This window comes from Thermobia domestica, chromosome 13 (genome assembly GCF_964235325.1).
Source record: "Thermobia domestica chromosome 13, izTheDome1.hap1.1, whole genome shotgun sequence".
Classification (NCBI taxonomy): Eukaryota; Metazoa; Arthropoda; class Insecta; order Zygentoma; family Lepismatidae; genus Thermobia; species Thermobia domestica.
Window position 1 is genome coordinate 140,639,357 of NC_137466.1, and position 18,797 is coordinate 140,658,153.

At 36.2% G+C, this 18,797-nt stretch overlaps 1 protein-coding gene across 1 annotated transcript in view; it reads right to left on the reverse strand.

Moving 5' to 3' along the window:
- Positions 1-755: 755 nt before the first annotated feature.
- LOC145668596 (cytochrome P450 6j1-like) overlaps positions 756-18,797 on the reverse strand; it is a 36,529-nt gene continuing 18,487 nt past the window's right edge. The window contains exons 3-5 of the mRNA XM_081736618.1: positions 15,300-15,521; positions 2,706-2,957; positions 756-1,137 (exon numbers count right to left, since the gene is read on the reverse strand). Coding sequence (XP_081592744.1) covers positions 953-1,137; positions 2,706-2,957; positions 15,300-15,521 — 659 coding nt within the window. The 3' untranslated portion in view covers positions 756-952. The remainder of the gene's footprint in view (positions 1,138-2,705; positions 2,958-15,299; positions 15,522-18,797) is intronic.

An 18,797-nucleotide genomic window follows, 5' to 3' on the forward strand; every position in this document is an offset into this window, starting at 1 on the left:
ATTTTCGGCGACATTCTAATCACACACGTCTCTCCTCTGCACGGCTTGTACACAAGTGTCTGGCTACTCCGTACTGCATGCGTCACGCCGCTGACGCGAAACTAGCGCCTCTGGTGACGACTGAAAATTGCCACCATAAGGATGAAAGAGCCTTCTGCATATAACACATTCTGTCGATTACACTTAAACTCGAACCAATTCGGCATTCTTATGGTCATTTTTGTATTAAGCATTATCATTTGTATAAGAAAATGTAATTTTCTTTTCCGAAGCATGAAAAAAGTTAAAATTTGTTGTCCAGTATAGAGGTCTCAAAATATTGATGTTCCTTTTGCTGCACCGTTTTTATTGGTATTGTTATGTTTTCTTTATCATGTAAATTTGACTTATAATAATCTGATGTACAGCCATCTTTTTTTTTAAGTGACTTTGTGTTGGAACGTTAATAGTGTTAATTTGATGGTATTGCAGAGTACGTCAAACACGGTCTTCTTTTGATATCCGCATCGTTCAATACTTCAGTGACTTTTATCTATTAGTTTAAAGGTTACAAGGACATTTCAAGGTAAGCTGTCCACCCGACATAGCTTGATAGTACTACGATTGCCCAAATACATGCGCATATTCATCTTTAGTAATAACTGATATTAACTCAGAACTTCCACACCTATTTTGGATTAATTAACCGCTGTCCATAACCTGAATGAGGCTTCAGTTAAGACACAGATGAGAATTTAGATACAAATTATGTTGTATTTTTTAAATAAATATTACACATAAAACGTACAAACGTAAATATGCCACCATCTAGAATTTTAAATGCATATGATACTGTTATAAAATTGAACATATTGCACAAATTCTTTGTAAGTTCACATTATGCCACATACAAATATTGCCTGACCCTTTGCTTTATTTATTCCATTAATTAAGAGTTCACTGGTAATTTTCGTTAACTGATATTGCGACACTCTTCTCGTTTTCTCAGTTTTATCACCAAATCTTGTCGTGGATGGAGGAATATCACGTATGGATGAAGCTTTGGGTTAACTGGTGTCTGCTCACATGCGTACAGCTCATAGTGGTTCAACACATGAATCATTATTACTTTAAGAACCATCAGCGCATATTTGACAGCTGGAAATAAGAGCAAATGACATAAAATCAATTAGCTTAGTTATTAAGACAATACAAGGTGCACTTTGTTGAAACTAAAAGAAATATGAAAATACACATAAATATACCAGTATGTAATGATGAGGAAATAAAGTTAATCACATACATGTTTTCAAAACATATTTTTTGTTATACAAGGTAACCAAGAAAGTTCGTGCTGGTTTTGACTCCCACTATCACGCGCACATACAGAGGAAACGAAATGACTCACGTGTTTGCCAAGAGATCGGAAGTTAATCTGATCATCGAATTTCAGTAATACAGGCATGTAACACACACACACATAGCAGTCATAGCTCATTAAGTATCAAAGAGAATTTTTGGTATCGAAGCAGCTTGTTCGTTATATGAGTAAAGTGAGCCTGCCAGCTGACGCTTCAAGTCCCCGCATATGTCAGGCATTTGGGGGAGTGGTTCCAGAAATTCTGTTCAGGAGATGTAAGGATTTCGGATGAAGCTCGCAGTGGACGACCACATGTGTTGGATGATGAGACTCTGAAAGCAGCTATCAAGGAAAATAGTCGTCTAACGTGTGATGAACTTGCAGAAATGTTTCATGTTACCAGTGAAACGTTCAGACTGCACCTGCATGGAATACGGAAGTCATTCAAGTTAAGCAAGTGGGTTCCCCACACATTTTCGACAGCCAACAATGAACATCGACTGACGGCCTATTTGCCTCTTGCTTCCTCTGCCTCTGAACACACCCATCTTTGATCGCTTGCTCACTGCTGACAAAAAATGGGTTTTCTATGACGCTCTGAAACGTACTAGACACTGGTTGTCGCCACATGACCCTGTTCCTCTCACTTAAAGACCACCTTTGCACTCAGTACGGCTGAATTGTTGGGATGTGGTGCATTACGAGCTCTTTCCAAATTGTTAGATCATTACTGCTGAACTCTGTTGCGGAGGGTACACCGTGCATTGCGGCAAAAGAAGCCGACATTAATGAATCATAAGGGCGTGCTGTTCCTGCACGATAATGCCAAACTACATGTGGCAAAGAGGACCTGGGAGACCCGCCAGAAACTTGGCTGAGAAATACTGTGCCATGCACCATACTCACCAGACCTTGCACCAACAAATTACCTCTTCTTTCATTCCCTCGACAACCACCTCTGAAGGAGATCCTTGGCAAATGAGGGAGACTTGCGGAACGCATTCACAGGCTTGTTTGCATCCACGACTGTCGAGTTTTACCACCAGGGCATTGTGCAGCTGTAGGAACATTGGCAAAAGATCTTATGAAGATTACTTCGAAACCTAAAGGTACGTATCGTCCACTATATTCCTCTGCACTTATCACTGCTCTAAAACGGCAACAACTTTTTGATTAATTTCTACATTGAAAAACTAGGGAAAGCGTGCTGCCATTTATTGGTTGAAAGGGCTTCTTTAAACTCACTTTAACGTTAAAATCAAATAAAGGTTAAAGAAGTTAGAAGGAAGTATGGTTAAGCAAAGGCCTACGATTTATGTAAGAAATGTGCTTTTTAAGAGATGGCACAACATTTTAATGTTCTTACCTGTACATTTTCTTGGGCCTCCACCGAAGGGTATATAAGATAAGCTTGGTCTCGTCTTCTTATTTTCTTCTGTAAACCTGTCAGGATCAAATTTGTACGGTTCTGGATAGTATTGAGGATCATAATGTAATCCCAACAGAGGAAAATATACATGAGTTCCCTTCTCTATTACAAACTTTGTTCCAGGTACATTATAGTCTTTTACACAACAACGATTTGTAATTGGAAATGCTGGATGCATCCGGAGACTCTCTGAAAATAATAATAGGTAAAAAAATATAATTAATCACATAGCATATCTATGTTATATCTATAACTAAGATTCATTTTGTTCCTCAAATAAAAGTAAAATTGTCACTAAGTTTCAAATGTTAAGTTCCCGGATCAAAACTTATACTTCATGACGTTAGTATATACGGGACGACGTACCCACCCGTACAACCTTTATATAAAAGATATTATAAATGGAGTCAGAACTTATTCCTGCTAAATCCTATTGAGTTTCTAGCCTCGTTTGCTGTCCATTTGTATGAATTTCTTAATTCTTGAACTATTCTGTAAGTTTCAGGCGTCTGTACTACTACATTTACTATCAAATTGTTACTTCTATTCCCATATGAGGGGTCTAGTATCAAAACCTACCATATCCATTTTTCACTTCCACTACCATATCCTGCGTATATTGTCTAAAAAGCTTTATTATTGCTCAGTGTTCGATTTTGTGCGTGCGAACATTTTTGTAGACAACAATGAAAGTAACAGATTTCATTGTTAAAGATCAAAATAAAAGTCACTTGTTATAACAGAGTTACTGTACATGTTTTTCTTATTTTCTCAAAAAGTGAAAAAATGGATATGGTACGTTTTGATACTATACCCCTCATATAAGGGTTAATAGTACACACAAAGCGAAAAATTATTTTTAGGGGTTACTGGCAAGTGGATAAGTAAGTATGGATATGGATAGTAAGTATGATAAAAGGTGTCGTGATATTAAATAGGTTTAGAAATCCTGATTTAGATGAATATTTTTTATGAAGATAGTAACTAATAAAAACAATAAACGATAAACTTAAAGAAAAACTAATAGTGATAATAAAAACATATATTTTCTTGATTTCAAAACAAAGCTCATAGAAAATAATGATATAACAGCAGGAAGGGAAAGTGAAGACGTTAGTTCGTATAGCCAGCAACAAATAAGACAGTGAAAGATATATGAATGTAAAAAGAGACCCTTAAGTAACTGGAGGTTAACGTTAGTGTCATAGTCGAGATTCCTCTATCAGTGAAGTACAGTATTAGTCGAAACCTAGCTCAAGTGAGTTGATAGTTATATTAAGTTACTACGAGACGACTGAAATGCTCGCTGTGTCATTTGCCATCGCTCAGCCAATAATTGGATTCCGTGACGAAATAAGTTCGAAATCAGCGATGCGAAGAACTTCCCAACTGCATGTTACATCCTCCAATCATCAGGGAAGATCTTCCATCCCAAGAAGTGATTGCGATACCAAATAAGATGGTAATCGAAGAAAGAAATGACAGAAGAATACGATGAATGAGTACATTTCACGGAGCATTCTAACGATCTGCTTTGATGGTTTCACCTCACCTGAGAAAAAACGCTCCATCATAGATCGCCATACTATCAGGAATCATACCTCGACAGAGTTGCGAGGTAGTTCATGAAACTGTTTTCAAGTTGATCACGCACGATCCAACCATTGTCCTGACTGCTTATTATTGTTATAGCATTTCAAGTGATGGTACGATGCAGGAAACTTTTCCAGTTATTCCTTACATTCAGAAAACTGCACCCTCTAGACAGCGTTTGTTCTTGGCGGTGTCAACTCTTGTGGAACCGAAAAGTCAAACATTTTAACCTTACTGACTGCAGATACCTGCCGGTATGGTGTATGTCTAACTCATCTGCAATGATACGGACATCTTTCCGATGGTCTATTTCCACAGTGTTTCGGAAGAGATCATAGAAACATGATGATGATCAGTTCCCACGGAGATCTTTTTGCAATACTGTGTCACTGGAACGTAATTTGACAAACCAACGACAAATGGTCATTCATTCAGAATTCCTGGCTCAAATGCACTGATAATGTTCTTTGCGGCTCGCTGTGCAGAATGTCCCAGTTTGAATTTGTAAAGAAAAATCACTCAGAGATGCCTCCACAGGGTGGCGAGAGGTTCATGAAATTTTGGAAGTTGACCATGATCCAACCATCGTCCTGACCGCTTATTATTCTCATAGCATCTGAAGTGATAATCCGACGAAGGAAACTTTTTCAGTTATTACTTATACTCAGAAAACTGCAACCTCAATGCTACGTTTCTTGTTTGTGTCAACTCTTGTGGAGCCCAAGCAGCCGAACGACAGTGGTAAAGTGTCTTCAATGGCACCGACATTTTCCCGATCGTCTACTTCCACGATGTTTCTGAAAAACACATCGGAACATAATGATGATCGATGCTTTCGGAGCTCATTTTGCAATTCTGTGTAACTGGAACAAAATTTGACAAATGACAATTTGACATTAACGACAAATGGTGCATTCATTCGCCCTTCCTGGCCCAAATGTACTGACAATGTTCTTTACGGTTTGCTAGTGCAGAATGTTCCAGTTTGAATTCGTAAAGAAAAATCACTCATAACTGTCTCCGCCTGATGGCAGTTATGAATTACAGTTTAATTGTGAGTAGAAACATAACAAGTATTTTCAGTGTTACAGTAAAGATATGCAGTACTTAGCACAGAGTTGGTTCAAGCCTTGTACAACTATTATGTTTTCACTGTACATAACCAAAATTTAATATTGTCTTCTGAAATAACGCATTCTGAGAGCGGCAATGAGTGATATTCAATGAAACAATTAAATCAATTCTTAGTATGAATATTAATGAATGTATTCTTCACCCCAGAATGCCTTGTGCAGTATTTTTTTATTGCTGATTTAAAACAAATCTTAGTTGTTAATAATCTTAATCTAATTTCATTTTCATATATCCTTTTATTACAAGAACGTAGTACCGGTAGTAGTTTACGTATATACCGTAAGACGGGGTTACTTTGTACAACATTTAGGGTATTTTAAAGAAAATCGCATGTAACTTACAAACGTAATGATTTAGGACTCTATATTTTAAACATATAACAGCTACATATGTATATAAGGAAAACATTAGTGCAAAAATGAAAAATGAAATCTTGAACTTTTACGTCTCACGATTATGCCGGTTAAGCTAAAGGAGACGGTGATGATGAGAGATGAGTGAAATGGTGGAATGAAGAAAATGGGAGGAAACGGGAGAACCCCGAGAAAACCCAAGAGCACGGTGTTTATTTACCACAAATTTCACACGTCGCGAGCTGGGATCGAACCATGAACCCCAAGCACCGGAGGTGAACGCTCTACCACTTTTTTTAACAACTTTTTTATTAACTAATAGAGTTCGATACATACGATCATTAACACAACTGCAGAATAATATAAATATATACAGCTAATAATGCACAATGTAACTCAAGGAAAGAAAAAAAAAACTAAAAAAAAACTGCTTATGGAGCATAGATACAAGTTGTACATTTTGAGCTTTTTTTTAAAGAACATATGTAGCATATACACAAGTTTTACAAATGACTAAAAACTCATTGGAATAACAAATGAGTACAATTTAATTACGCATGTATGGTATTGTCGAGAAAACGAGCAAAAGTACAAGTTTTCATAATGGAGCTCATTTTGTCATAATTAGTTTGAAGATATTCAATATAAAACGAAGAATTACCTGCAGTTTTCACTGATAGTACATACGTAATTGTTTGCGCTATAAGCCAGGTAACAGCATTGTGTTTCGTTTTGGGATACAGAGAATATTCCGGTCGTAACAGGAGATTGACCTCGATTGAGCGACGAGGTTGGCGCATAATAAGACCCAAAAATCGCTGCAATTGGTACCAGATTTGTTTGCTGTTCACACAAGTTGTTAATCTATGACTCAAGGAATCAGCAGCACCGCATAAAGAACATATTATATCAGCACTAAACCCACATTTATTTCGTTTTACTTTCGTATCTACAATGTCATTCACTACTATGTACCAAAAGGATTTATTTTCTGCTGTTAAATATTTTGAGTGTATATTACGAAATATTATATGCCAATTGTATTCTGGTTCTCTTTCTATTAATTTGCATGGTGATAACTGTTGTAGGTGGTGCATGTACCATTGTTTACTTGTTAAAGTCAAAACATCGGGAGTTCGATGACATTGATAGGCACACAAGACATTAGTTAAGTAAGAGCAACTGGAGGGGAGGGAAGCGATCGCCAACGGCAGTGTTGGATCGATCGTATCCAATAAATATCGCAGCAAGTGTCTAGTGGGAGAGGGTACATCTTCAACTAAGGCAGTCAAGTTACGTCTTATAAACAAACTCTCAGCCTTGAACTGCACGTGAGTCATGTTAATGCCTCTGTTCGCTACCGATAAACAGATGTCATTATAGCGAACACGAAACACACAATTGTTCCACAAAAACCAACCACAAACACTTTGTAGTTTTTTGCCTGCTGTAGAAGGCAGGGCAAAGACGTTAGCAACATACCACAGTTTACTCAATATATAAACGTTGAGAAGTCGAGCACGAGACAATAAACATAGCGACCTACATTTATGCAAGAGACTTAAATGCCTGATTTTATTAATGACAAGGTCATAATTATATTTTACTGTTTCAACAAGATTACTCATAAAGGATATTCCTAGTATTTTAATCCTCGATTGAAATCTAATGTCCTGAATTTTACTAAACTCCTCAGAATTATATATTATAAGACCGGTTGATTTTTTTCTATTCAAGAGAGCTCCAGACACTTGTTGATAATTAGCAACACTTTGCATTAAAAGGTTATAATCATGAACAGAATGCAGGAAAACATTGACATCATCAGCATATCCACACACACGTAGAGGACGTGCAATAACATCAAAACCCTGAATCTTGCGGTTTACATCATACAAGAAGGGTGCAATAGCCAAGGTAAATAATTGTAAGCTTATAGGATCTCCTTGTCGAATACTACGAACTACTTTGATGGGAAGGGTAAGATGACCATTAATATTTAATTTAGTCGCAGCGTCTTTATAGAAGAATTTAAACCATTGTATAATACGAGCATTAAAACCAAAACCAGTCAAAACTCTCCACAAATAGGAATGCTCAATGTTATCAAATGCATTCTGAAAATCTAAATTAACAATAGCTGCGGTAATCTCACAATCTTGACATATTGTAATACAATCTCTAACATTCATTAAAATCTTATATATAGTCTTACCCTTAACTGCAGCATATTGCAAATCACCCAGCAACTTATTCATATATGGAGCTAATCTAGAAGCCAAACAACGACTAATAATTTTAACATCAGTATTTAAAAGGGAAATAGGTCTAAAATGTTCAACCATTGTTGGTTGAGGCACTTTGGGTATGAAAATAGTGACAGCAGGATTGGGTCGACAGATATGTTCGGAAGCAAAAAACCAAGCATTGACTACATCAGTAAGTGTCTGACCTATGACGGGCCAAAGTTTTTGATACAATATACCCGATATTCCATCTTGTCCGGGCGATTTTTCTGGCTTTGCAGCAAATGTTGCCAACTTTACTTCTTCATATGTAAAGGGCGCCGTCAAAGACATATTATCATCATCTGTTATGACGTTAGGAATAACTTCAAAAATAAAATTGTCAACATCCAGTCCTCGTGATTCACCAAAAAGTTTTAAATAATGATCATAAAATACCTTTTGAATTGCAAAAACATTCTTGCAGGGATCTCCATCCGGAGTAAGAACCGTCTTGATCAGGCGGCGCTTGCCACGCCGGTTTTCTTGCAAAAGGTGAGTAAGAGAACACTGTTCAGTAACATCAAACATAAGAGCCTTACTCCTAATTTTTACACCTTGAACTTGAATCCTATGAAAATCTAAGAGTTTTGCTTTATATTTTTTAACAAGGGGCAACAATGTTCTGTCGGAAAGAGCATCTCGTTGAGCCTCTAATAAACATCCGTAATAAAAATTATACAATTTCAGGCGATCACGAGAGCGTTCACCAGAGTACCATTTACAGAAGCGTATTAGGTTAGGTTTAAAATAGGTAGTCCACCATACGAGGATATTTGGATACCGTTTTGCTTGCTGCCTCCAATAGTCCCATTTACTCTGAAACAATGTAAGAAATCCCTCATCTGTTAATAGTGTTTCATTCATATGATAGTAACCACGTCCACGCACAATTTTATCACATAAAATCTTAACAAACAGGATAACGGTATATATCAAAAAGCTGAGATTTAAGAGATTCCGTCAAATAGAATCTATCGATTCTCGACGCACTATTCTGGCGAATCAGGGTGTACCCCAACAGATCACTGTTCCTTAGTTGCCACGCATCATACAAGGGATAATGAGAGATGAGTTCATCAAGAGAAGCACAATAATTAAACCCTGGGTCCATTCAATACGCAATTCATATCACCCCCCAAAATGACATTGTCTGAGGCACAACTAAACGATGTCGCAACATCAGTCGCAAAAAATGTGTTGCGCGCACCACGATTATGACTTCCAGATGGGGAATACACATTGATCATAGTCATACCAAACAAATCACCTCGTATAATTCTACCACTGGGGTAACATTGTACATTCGTAAACGGTAACCCATCTTTAACCAAAATCGCAGTACCAAGACGATTATACGTTGAATTGTTATAAACGTGATATGAATCATGTACATTCACCACTTCCGGACCTACCTCTTGCAGAAAAGCCACCTCAATTTCAGATTTCAACAAAAAATCAGACAGAGCATGATACTGTGTGGGTAAAGATATTCCATTTAGATTAATACTAGCAATGGTAAGAACAATTGCCATGAAAAGGTAGGGAGGGAGACAGACTTGGTAGTACATGATGAGATGACGTAGATACGAAGTGGGAGGACTGACTCGGAAACACACTAGGAACATATCATGTCACACACACAAGAATCACTAGGTGACAGTGACACCAGAAAGTGGAGACTCTACAGATCCAGAGGCACTGTCTTCTACCGAAGTTGTTGCAACAAGCTGCAATTGTTTGGAAACATTAGCACTAGTTATCCTGTACAAAGCATCACTAGCTGGTTTATCAGGTTTTCTAGCAGATGAAGAAACTTTACCGTCTTTCACTGTTTTCCGTCTCTTCTTATCTTGAGAGGATCGCTCTTTAGAACTACTTTGCGAGGGAACTGAGGCTAAAACGAAGGTATGATTATAAGATGAAATGGATTTCTCACTCTCAGATGGACCACTGTCAATAGTAATAGGAACATCTGCAACATCACTTACGTATATCGTCAGAAACACAGTCAGCAGCGTCAGCAATAGAAACCGCTGGAGGTATCGAGTCGGAGACACTAATTATAACTGGAGATGAAACAGAACCTATTGCGGGAGGCAAAGAAACCTCGACAGGTGGCTGGTTATCCGAAGTATGCTCAAGTACTGGGTTAGATCTGCATTCAGAAGTAGCCGAAGCTACCGATGGAACATTATCAGTGTCAGCATTCACTATCTCCGCACAAGAAGGTGACACAACTTTATCACTGTCACTAGTTAATGGGGGAAAATCCTTGTCACTAAAAGACGAAGATAATGAAACAACAGGTTGTACACTCGTAACAGAATTAAGTGTCCGGACTAGGTTAACTTCGGTTGAAGATTGCACTACAGGTTTTGAGTTTACATTACGTCTATCACATTGGTCATATCGATGTTGAGGGCTATTACAAGCAAAACAGGTACGTTCCTGACCAAAATATGATACTAAGTATCGTTGACCTTGGATTTCAATAGACGATGGAATTGCCTTATCTAACTGTATGTACACCAGTTTCCGTCCAGTACGCACTCGGTATCGATGACTACTATCATAAAACTCGTCCTTGATATTTTTGACACTACCATATGGTGTCAACACTTTTAGTATTTCTTCATCGTCCAATTCACTTGGCACTAAAGATAATTTAACTAAAGTAACAGGCTTATCTGCAACTTCCACACTCACTTCATACACTCCATTTTCATCAGTATATCGTAATCCAGTACTATTATCTCGAATTATCTGTTCACACAAAAGCTGGGATATTAACTTAACGAACACACAACGTCGGTAATTGTCTAATTCAATACTCACAACTTGGTCATTGCTTAACTTGAAATTGTCAAATATGAATTCATGTATTCTATAAGTAACTGGGCGAGTAGGCACATTACTAAAGTTTACACGCAAAGTATTAACTCGTTTCACTACCATTTAGACGATCAGAAGAATTCTAACTTGAAGTATGAAGGTATGCCGTATAAACAAGCAACAGCGCATTCCGCAGGTCTGCTCGCCACCGCTGCTACAACACGACTATACCACTGGGCCACCGCGCCCCCACAACATTAGTGCAAGTTCATTAGTAAACATTAAGTATGACGATAGTTATTGAAATATTAACTTTGGCGTAAAATAACCTCACAACATACAAAAAAGTATGTTCAACATACGAACATAACGTTTCTGTGCAATGTTTTCCCTTCAGTATTTATACATTTTACTTTCTACACAAAACTTCATGCACAAATATTGATATTAAAATTATGGTACCAGTATCAGTACTTAGTTTCAATTATCGATATTTGTAAAGAAAATTATGTATTTTCTGGTACTCCACAGGAACCACATTCTAATAGCTTACCATACGTCCCACAAAAATGCCAACTCAGGAACAGAAAAAATATCAGGTGAACTGATTTGCCTTGATTATTCCTTATGTCCAAGAATATCATCCTAACCGTATCAGTGAAAGATTTATAGGGTTTTGGACCTTCATGCTCAAGCCCTCCCAAATTGCATGATTTTTTTTTTAATCTAATGTTAATCATTCCTATGTGTATAAGCTGCAAGGCCCCCAAAACTCTAGTGATTTCTTGAAAAAAAAAAAAAAAACGATGTCTTCGTAGGGAAGCCGATCTCAAACTACTTTTCTGGATCCGCCACTGTTCATAATTTATTTTCCGACAAGAAATTCATTCCGGCATCTATCTAAGTAGAAAGTTTACCTAAATTTAGAATGCAGGAGGTTCTAGTAATAATAAATTCCTATCTATGCGGTATTTTGGACCGGAGCAAAGTAACCCCAAGAAGAGGCTGAAACCGCGTTCTTCCAGTTTTACTTCTTTTTTTTAATGAGTTTAAAACGTTCCACATTTCAATTTCAACTATTGCATTAAAGTCCCATTATACACAGTAATATTCCACGAAACTGACTTAATTTTGACGAAATTCTTGTACGTAATATTTTTCAAATTTTGAAGGCCTTTACAGTGACTGCTTTCCATACCTCTACAACAATCTACCTTCCCGGTAATTATAGCTGATATTAACAACCAACAAACTAAATACAGTTAAATGTTCTATCTTGTGGTTGTAGTTGAAACTTCTCCTTTACTGTTCATGGTTTTGCCGACAGAGGACTGTGAAACTCTTTTCATATTTTGTGAAAAATAACCTCTGATATGCAAAGTAAACCCGTCTTACGGTATTTAAATACATTATAAGAAAACTAAATATTTCTGGAAAATATATCGTTATGTTTTTACGAACTAACGAATATTTGATTTCCTATGCATCACCAACCGGTGAATGTGCAAATTTGATTGGATCAGTTTTGTGCGCTATTTAAGTTGGAACAATTTGTAAATTGTTCTGACAACGTGTGAAGCTGCCATTAAGTTTGCCTCGAATATTTTTTTCAGTCGTTCGCAAGTAGCATAAAGTTCACGAGTTTTAACGCAATTTTTCTCGAAATCAAGGTTTTGCACATTTGCAGGTCCACGATGCATAGTACAACGATAACGTTGTATGTTTCATTTTGTTTTATTAGCAATCTCTGCCTATTTAATGAAAGGAATCAGAGGCGAATTATGTGAGCAATATGATGTATAAGGAAAAGAAAGATATATTGAGATTTCGAATTATTATTTAGGTAATCAGTAACAAAATTAAGTGTGTGTTGATGTTTCTATAGCAACGTCGTAAATAATATACATATACGAAGACATATTAACGAGTAAGGAAGTGAATGTATGAAGGAACAAATATTTTTATTGTATATGTAGAAAAGTCGATTATGTACACTTACAAGTGATCAAATATTAAACGACAGTTAAGAAAGTGATACAAGGCGTGTAAATTATTATGAAGATTAACTTTTAAGGTAAAACGAACCAGTGACCCCTTACAATAGGAAATGAGATATTCGCCAGTTCGTGAAAATATCGGTGATATATAGTAACGTAAATAAAGATCCAATAAACTACATACCAGAAATAATCCACTTTTTAACGAGAATAAGGTATTAATTAAACTGTAGAGAAGAAATGTACTAAGAAGCAATTAAAAAGTAAAACGTCATATACTTTGAAACATAAGGCGGTGATATGACTCCAAGCATCATTCAAGTGAGGGGAAATGGCGCTCTATCGAAATAAATAAAAATGAAAGTGACCATGTTTCTGACTTATTAACTCTTGAACCACCCGACCTAATCTCAATGAAATTATCAGCATCTATGAAGTTCCCGTCTGGAATGTTTTTTTATTATTTCATTTTGTTGGCGGTGCAACTTACGGGAGGAGGAGGGGGGAGATATATAAAAATGATCGAAAATGACCAATATTATCTAGTGCCGAATCCATAGTTTTCGCTGTCCCTGATATGGACAGTGATTTTTTTCCGATGCCGTTTAACTCCAAATTTAGCCCTGCAACTTATGGAGAAGAGGGATATATATATATATATATATATATATATATATATATGATCGAAAATGGCCGATATTAGTGTCAAATCCATAGTTTTGGAGGTCGCAGAGAGTAACAGTAACACTTTCGGTGTCGTTTAAATCCAAATTCAGCCCAGCAACTTGGGGAAGGGAAAGGAGAGATATATAAAACTGAACGAAACATAATCGATATCAGAGAGCGCTTCAGAATAGTAAAAAGTGACTGACTAACGGAACATATTACTAATATTCCTTGTTTTAACCCAGCGAAGCGAGTAATTGACAATTAGTTATATTTATAATAGTTTATACTTTGTCTGTGGGACATCGGCTGAAAGAGGATTCCAAGTCCTCGGAATGATACTAGAAAAACCTCCAATAAAGAAGTCATTTGCAACTAAATGCAGTCTGACGTTACAGTTTACTTTTAGCCTTCTCAGTAAGAGGGGAAGAAGTTGTCAGGTAACTTGATGTTGATAAAGAAACAATGGTGACAAATAAACAAGAATATCGACAGTGTAGGCGATAGTTTTGCAGGCATGCTACTCGTGGTTAACATCGTGTCCGTAAGTTTTTTTTTTATCCCATTACTCTCACATTTTCATTCTACAAATTTTATTTATAATCATTAACTTTTGTTAATCAAAGATTGATTGATGAAAGTTTAATGGCCATTAATTATTCATCCCGTTTAAACTAAAGAACTCGTTTAACTTCATTTCATAAATTTGAATTAACCAGAGCAGAGAATCATTTTAAATACGAGGGCCATCTGGAAGGTAACCTCCGATTGCTTAAAAAAAGAAACACCAAAGTAAATAAGTGGAATTTATTATATACATCTGAAAACCACTTCTTTGCTCTATTTTCAACATACTTTCCATAAACACCAAGCATTTATCATATCTTTGCACTAGCTTATGTATAGAAATTCGGTCAGCATAAAAATCTGTCGCCTGTGCCTTAAGCTACAGTACTTCTATAGCCCAATTTCTGTGCCATTACGTCGTATAACATAATCTTGGAGATTTGTGGAAATTCATCGGAAAGCTCCGAGATAGTGAAACGTCGATTTTCACGAACTTTTTCATCAATTTTCTGAATAAGTTCACCAGTAACCACTGATGGCCTGCCACTCCTCTCTTCGTCATGAATCTTCGTTCGTCCACTTTTGAGTGAACGAACCCATTCACGAAGAACTTCTTTCATCATACTTCGTCCATACACGGCACAAAGTTCCTGATGGATAGATGCTGCCGAATATTGTATTGCCGTAAGAAAACGTATAATAGCTCGCATTTCGCACTTGGCTGGGTTTTCTATTGCTGTGTACATTTTAAGACGCTAGAAAACTGCAACTAACGATCAGACAACCTTCACTACGTTTGCATGCAGACTGATCTACGTACGACTCTCATCTGTGCAAAGATGGTAGCGCTGCCCCATTACATCACGCACAGTGACCAATCGGAGGTTACTTCCCGAACTTATCTCGTACTTATTCAACAAGTCATACAACTATATAAGATTTAGGAGAAAATTAATACTAAAATGTTTGTAATAAATTAAGATACATTTTGTAAAAAAAAATATAAAATTTCTATTTATACGAACATAGAAGAAAAGTAAATAGGGTGGAGTGTAAAAATTAACAAACGTTAGGAGCCTCAATTTTGCAGAGTTTAAATACCTGACATCACTCTATCCAGATACTCCATTTCTTGAATCACGTCATAAGACAATTTATTGTCGTTTTTGTCTAAAACTTCATCAATTTCTTGTTTTAATTTGCTCTGGACCTCTGGATTCACCGCCATTTCATAGAGAGCAAATGCAGCGCCTCTAGCATTAGTTTCTGTGCTTGCGATCAGAAAGAAAACAAAGAGTGCTAGGAATTCGTCTTTCACATAACCTGTGAAAAGTAAAATAAATAGATAAATAAATGAATAATTAAATTTTTCATTATAATAAAATTACTGTTATATAAGTTATTATTATGCCTTGTAAACTCTGATATGGAAGCAAGTACTAGTGACTTATGTGTTTAAGTTGTATAATCTGTAATATTTGTTTCTCTATGTTAAACTGAATGAAGAAAATCTCTGCCATGATTCTTTGCTTATAATATTAGAGAAAAGGTTGCGTTTATTATCTTGTATCTTGAATGAAAAGATCAAAACTAATGTAAGATTTGTGTATGTATACTCAGGTCACACCCAATTCAAACACCATTTTGACTAACCTGGATGATTCCAAAGTCGCACTTTGGATCTGAACACAACCTATATATTTCTTGAAAAGATCTGTCGAGCAAGCTCCAAAGCAAGTTTCGATTCCTTGCCCGGAAGTGACCCCGCCTCTTTAGAGCTAAAAATATATACAACAGCCTGACCTATATGTCCTATATATCAAAGTGCTTCTCATGACTATTGACCTATATGTCCCATATATCAAAGTGCTTCTCATGACTATTGACCTATATGTCCTATATATCAAAGTTCTTCTCATGACTATTGACCTATATGTCCTATATACCAAAGTGCTTCTCATGACTATTGACCTATATGTCCTATATATCAGAGTACTTCTCATGACTATTGACCTATAATAAATGCTTCTCATGACTAGTAGATTAAGAATGTAATATGCACTACCCAATTATATTCTATATCAAGGTTACAAAACAAAAAAATATATTATTTCACTATAAATATCCTATATCAATGGATCTATAAAGTTGAGAAAAGCATATCCATAATATCTAGTTAACAGCAAGTCATTTGGTATCACAACTAATGTGACTCATTGTTATGGCTAGATGTTTCACATTTGGTATATTTCAATTTCTATATTTTCCTCGATTTCACCTATATACGTTGTCAGATCAGTACGTTCGTTATATTGATCAACTGCTCTCTAGACGAGTTGTTTGAAAGACATACTACAAAAACGTTCAATAGATTTTGAGTTACTAATTAGGTGAAACCTAGTCGAGGTGCTAATTAGAGCTCATTTACTCGATCCGAATAGCTCTTTCTTTGCAGCTATATAGATCCGATTGGTCATCCTTCAGGGTTTAAGCCATCTCGCCACGACAAGGTTCGGGTAATAAGAGGGAAGGAGGCTCCGGCTGGATGTTGTTTGCCAAACGGGTCTATATAGCTGCAAAGAAAGAGCTTTTCTGATCGAGTAAATAAGCTCAAACTCACTGTCTAATCTTTGAAGACAATGAATTTTATGCGGGGAGGGACTTTTTAAAGGAAACGCAGCACCAAAATGTTTCTGTTCTGTTTTATGCAATTAATGATTGTAATAACGAGGGCAGGGACAAAATCCAAGCAGTCAAAATCCAAGACGAATTCTGATATGGCGGACAAAATCCAAGGGACAAGATCATAGTAGTATATATTGGATGTACCAGTGCATACCCTATATGATTATTTTTTCTTCAATTATCATATCTTCTAAAATGTTATCAGTATTTACTCTATTTACTAAAATAAGTTTTCTTTTTTTAAATACTGAAAACCCAATAAAATGTAAAATGTTGTCATAAAAGGGCAGATTGGCTAAAAAAAAATAATAATCCTTTTAGTATGCTTTGCCTATGGTTCTGTCCCCTGTATTTTGTCCGTTTTGTCAGAATTTTTCTTGGAATTTGTCCTCTTGGATTTTGTCCTGCATTTGTAATAATCTGTTAAGTAATTCTAACAGATTCTGTAAGATGAATAACAATATCGTCAAGTTTCATCATAAATTTTAGACGTTATTCTATTTGTTATTCTCGGAAAAATGACTAACATATAATTATGTTATTAGCAGTGTTATTCCCATCTGTTTTAGTAAAGATTAACATAATTTAAAAAAAAAAAAAAATACCTGCAGAAAAGTGGAAAATTGGTTGACTCAGCTGTAAGAAACCCGTTTGACATTGTAACTGAAACGAACACAAAACAAACTTACTTCGGTCTAATACCGAGTAATTTCACAACAAAAATCGATCGGATTTCCAGCATGCAGGCTCGCAGTATTTAAAAAGTGCCTCAGTTTACATCCTGAAGACATGTTTGGTCGTATATTAAGCAAACAATACAAGAAGGTGCATAAGGCGGCTCTTAAGAAAGAGAGTTATTCTTACATCACAACTAATATTTACATTAACAATGTACGTATACATGACATATTGCATGTAATATAGAATCATATAGAAAACAAATCACCTGATCAGATGATGCCGAAAAAGGAGTTGTGATGTATAAAACAAAGGTTCTTTTTCTAAGGGACACCTTATGTATCCTCTTGCAGTAAATTTGGATAAGGGCGTAACTAACAATTCTTCAATTTTTCAGGAGAGCAGAAAAACAAACGCCCTTATCCAATTAACCAACGAATTAACACACCATTTTTTGAGAGAGGCGTTCGCTACGGAGCAGATATATTATCTTAACACCACCTAGACATATACGGACATGCTCAAACTTGCAGAAAATATGTAAATCTCATTTTACCGGAAATAGGTCGATACGCCCTTATCCAAATTACCCCTTATAGCCAAACGTTTCTTGAGGATGCGAACTGTGGCACTCTTTTAAGTACTGCAAGCCTTAGTATGCCGGAGATAAACTACTGGAAACCCAAATAAAATTTTGTTCTGAAATGACATGATATTAGACCGAAATAAGTCTGTTTCGTATTCGTTTCAATTACAATCTCAAATTGCTTTCTTGCAACTGAGTCAATCAATTCAATAAACGAAATGTGATGTATAACACAAACGCTCTTTTTACAGGACCGTCTTACGCATCCTTTGCATTCTTTGTTTAATATATGGCCAAATATATATCTTGAAGATGTGAACTGTTATAGCTTTTACGTACTGGGAGTCTTAGCACGTTCGAGATGAACTACAACTATTCTTCTTACAAACTCTGTTACAATTACTTAAAAAGATCCCTTCCTGCTCAGAATTTCCCTGACTTGAAAGATTATGCAGAACGGGAACTCCCGGTCTGATTAAAGATAATATCTTTTAAAATATTTTCTAGCAAGTGCTGGAGGGCCTTTAGGCAGAATGGGAAGACATACTACTACTACTACTACTACTACTACTACTACTACTACGACGACTACTACTACTACTACTACTACTACTACTACTACTACTAATAATAATAATAATAATAATAAT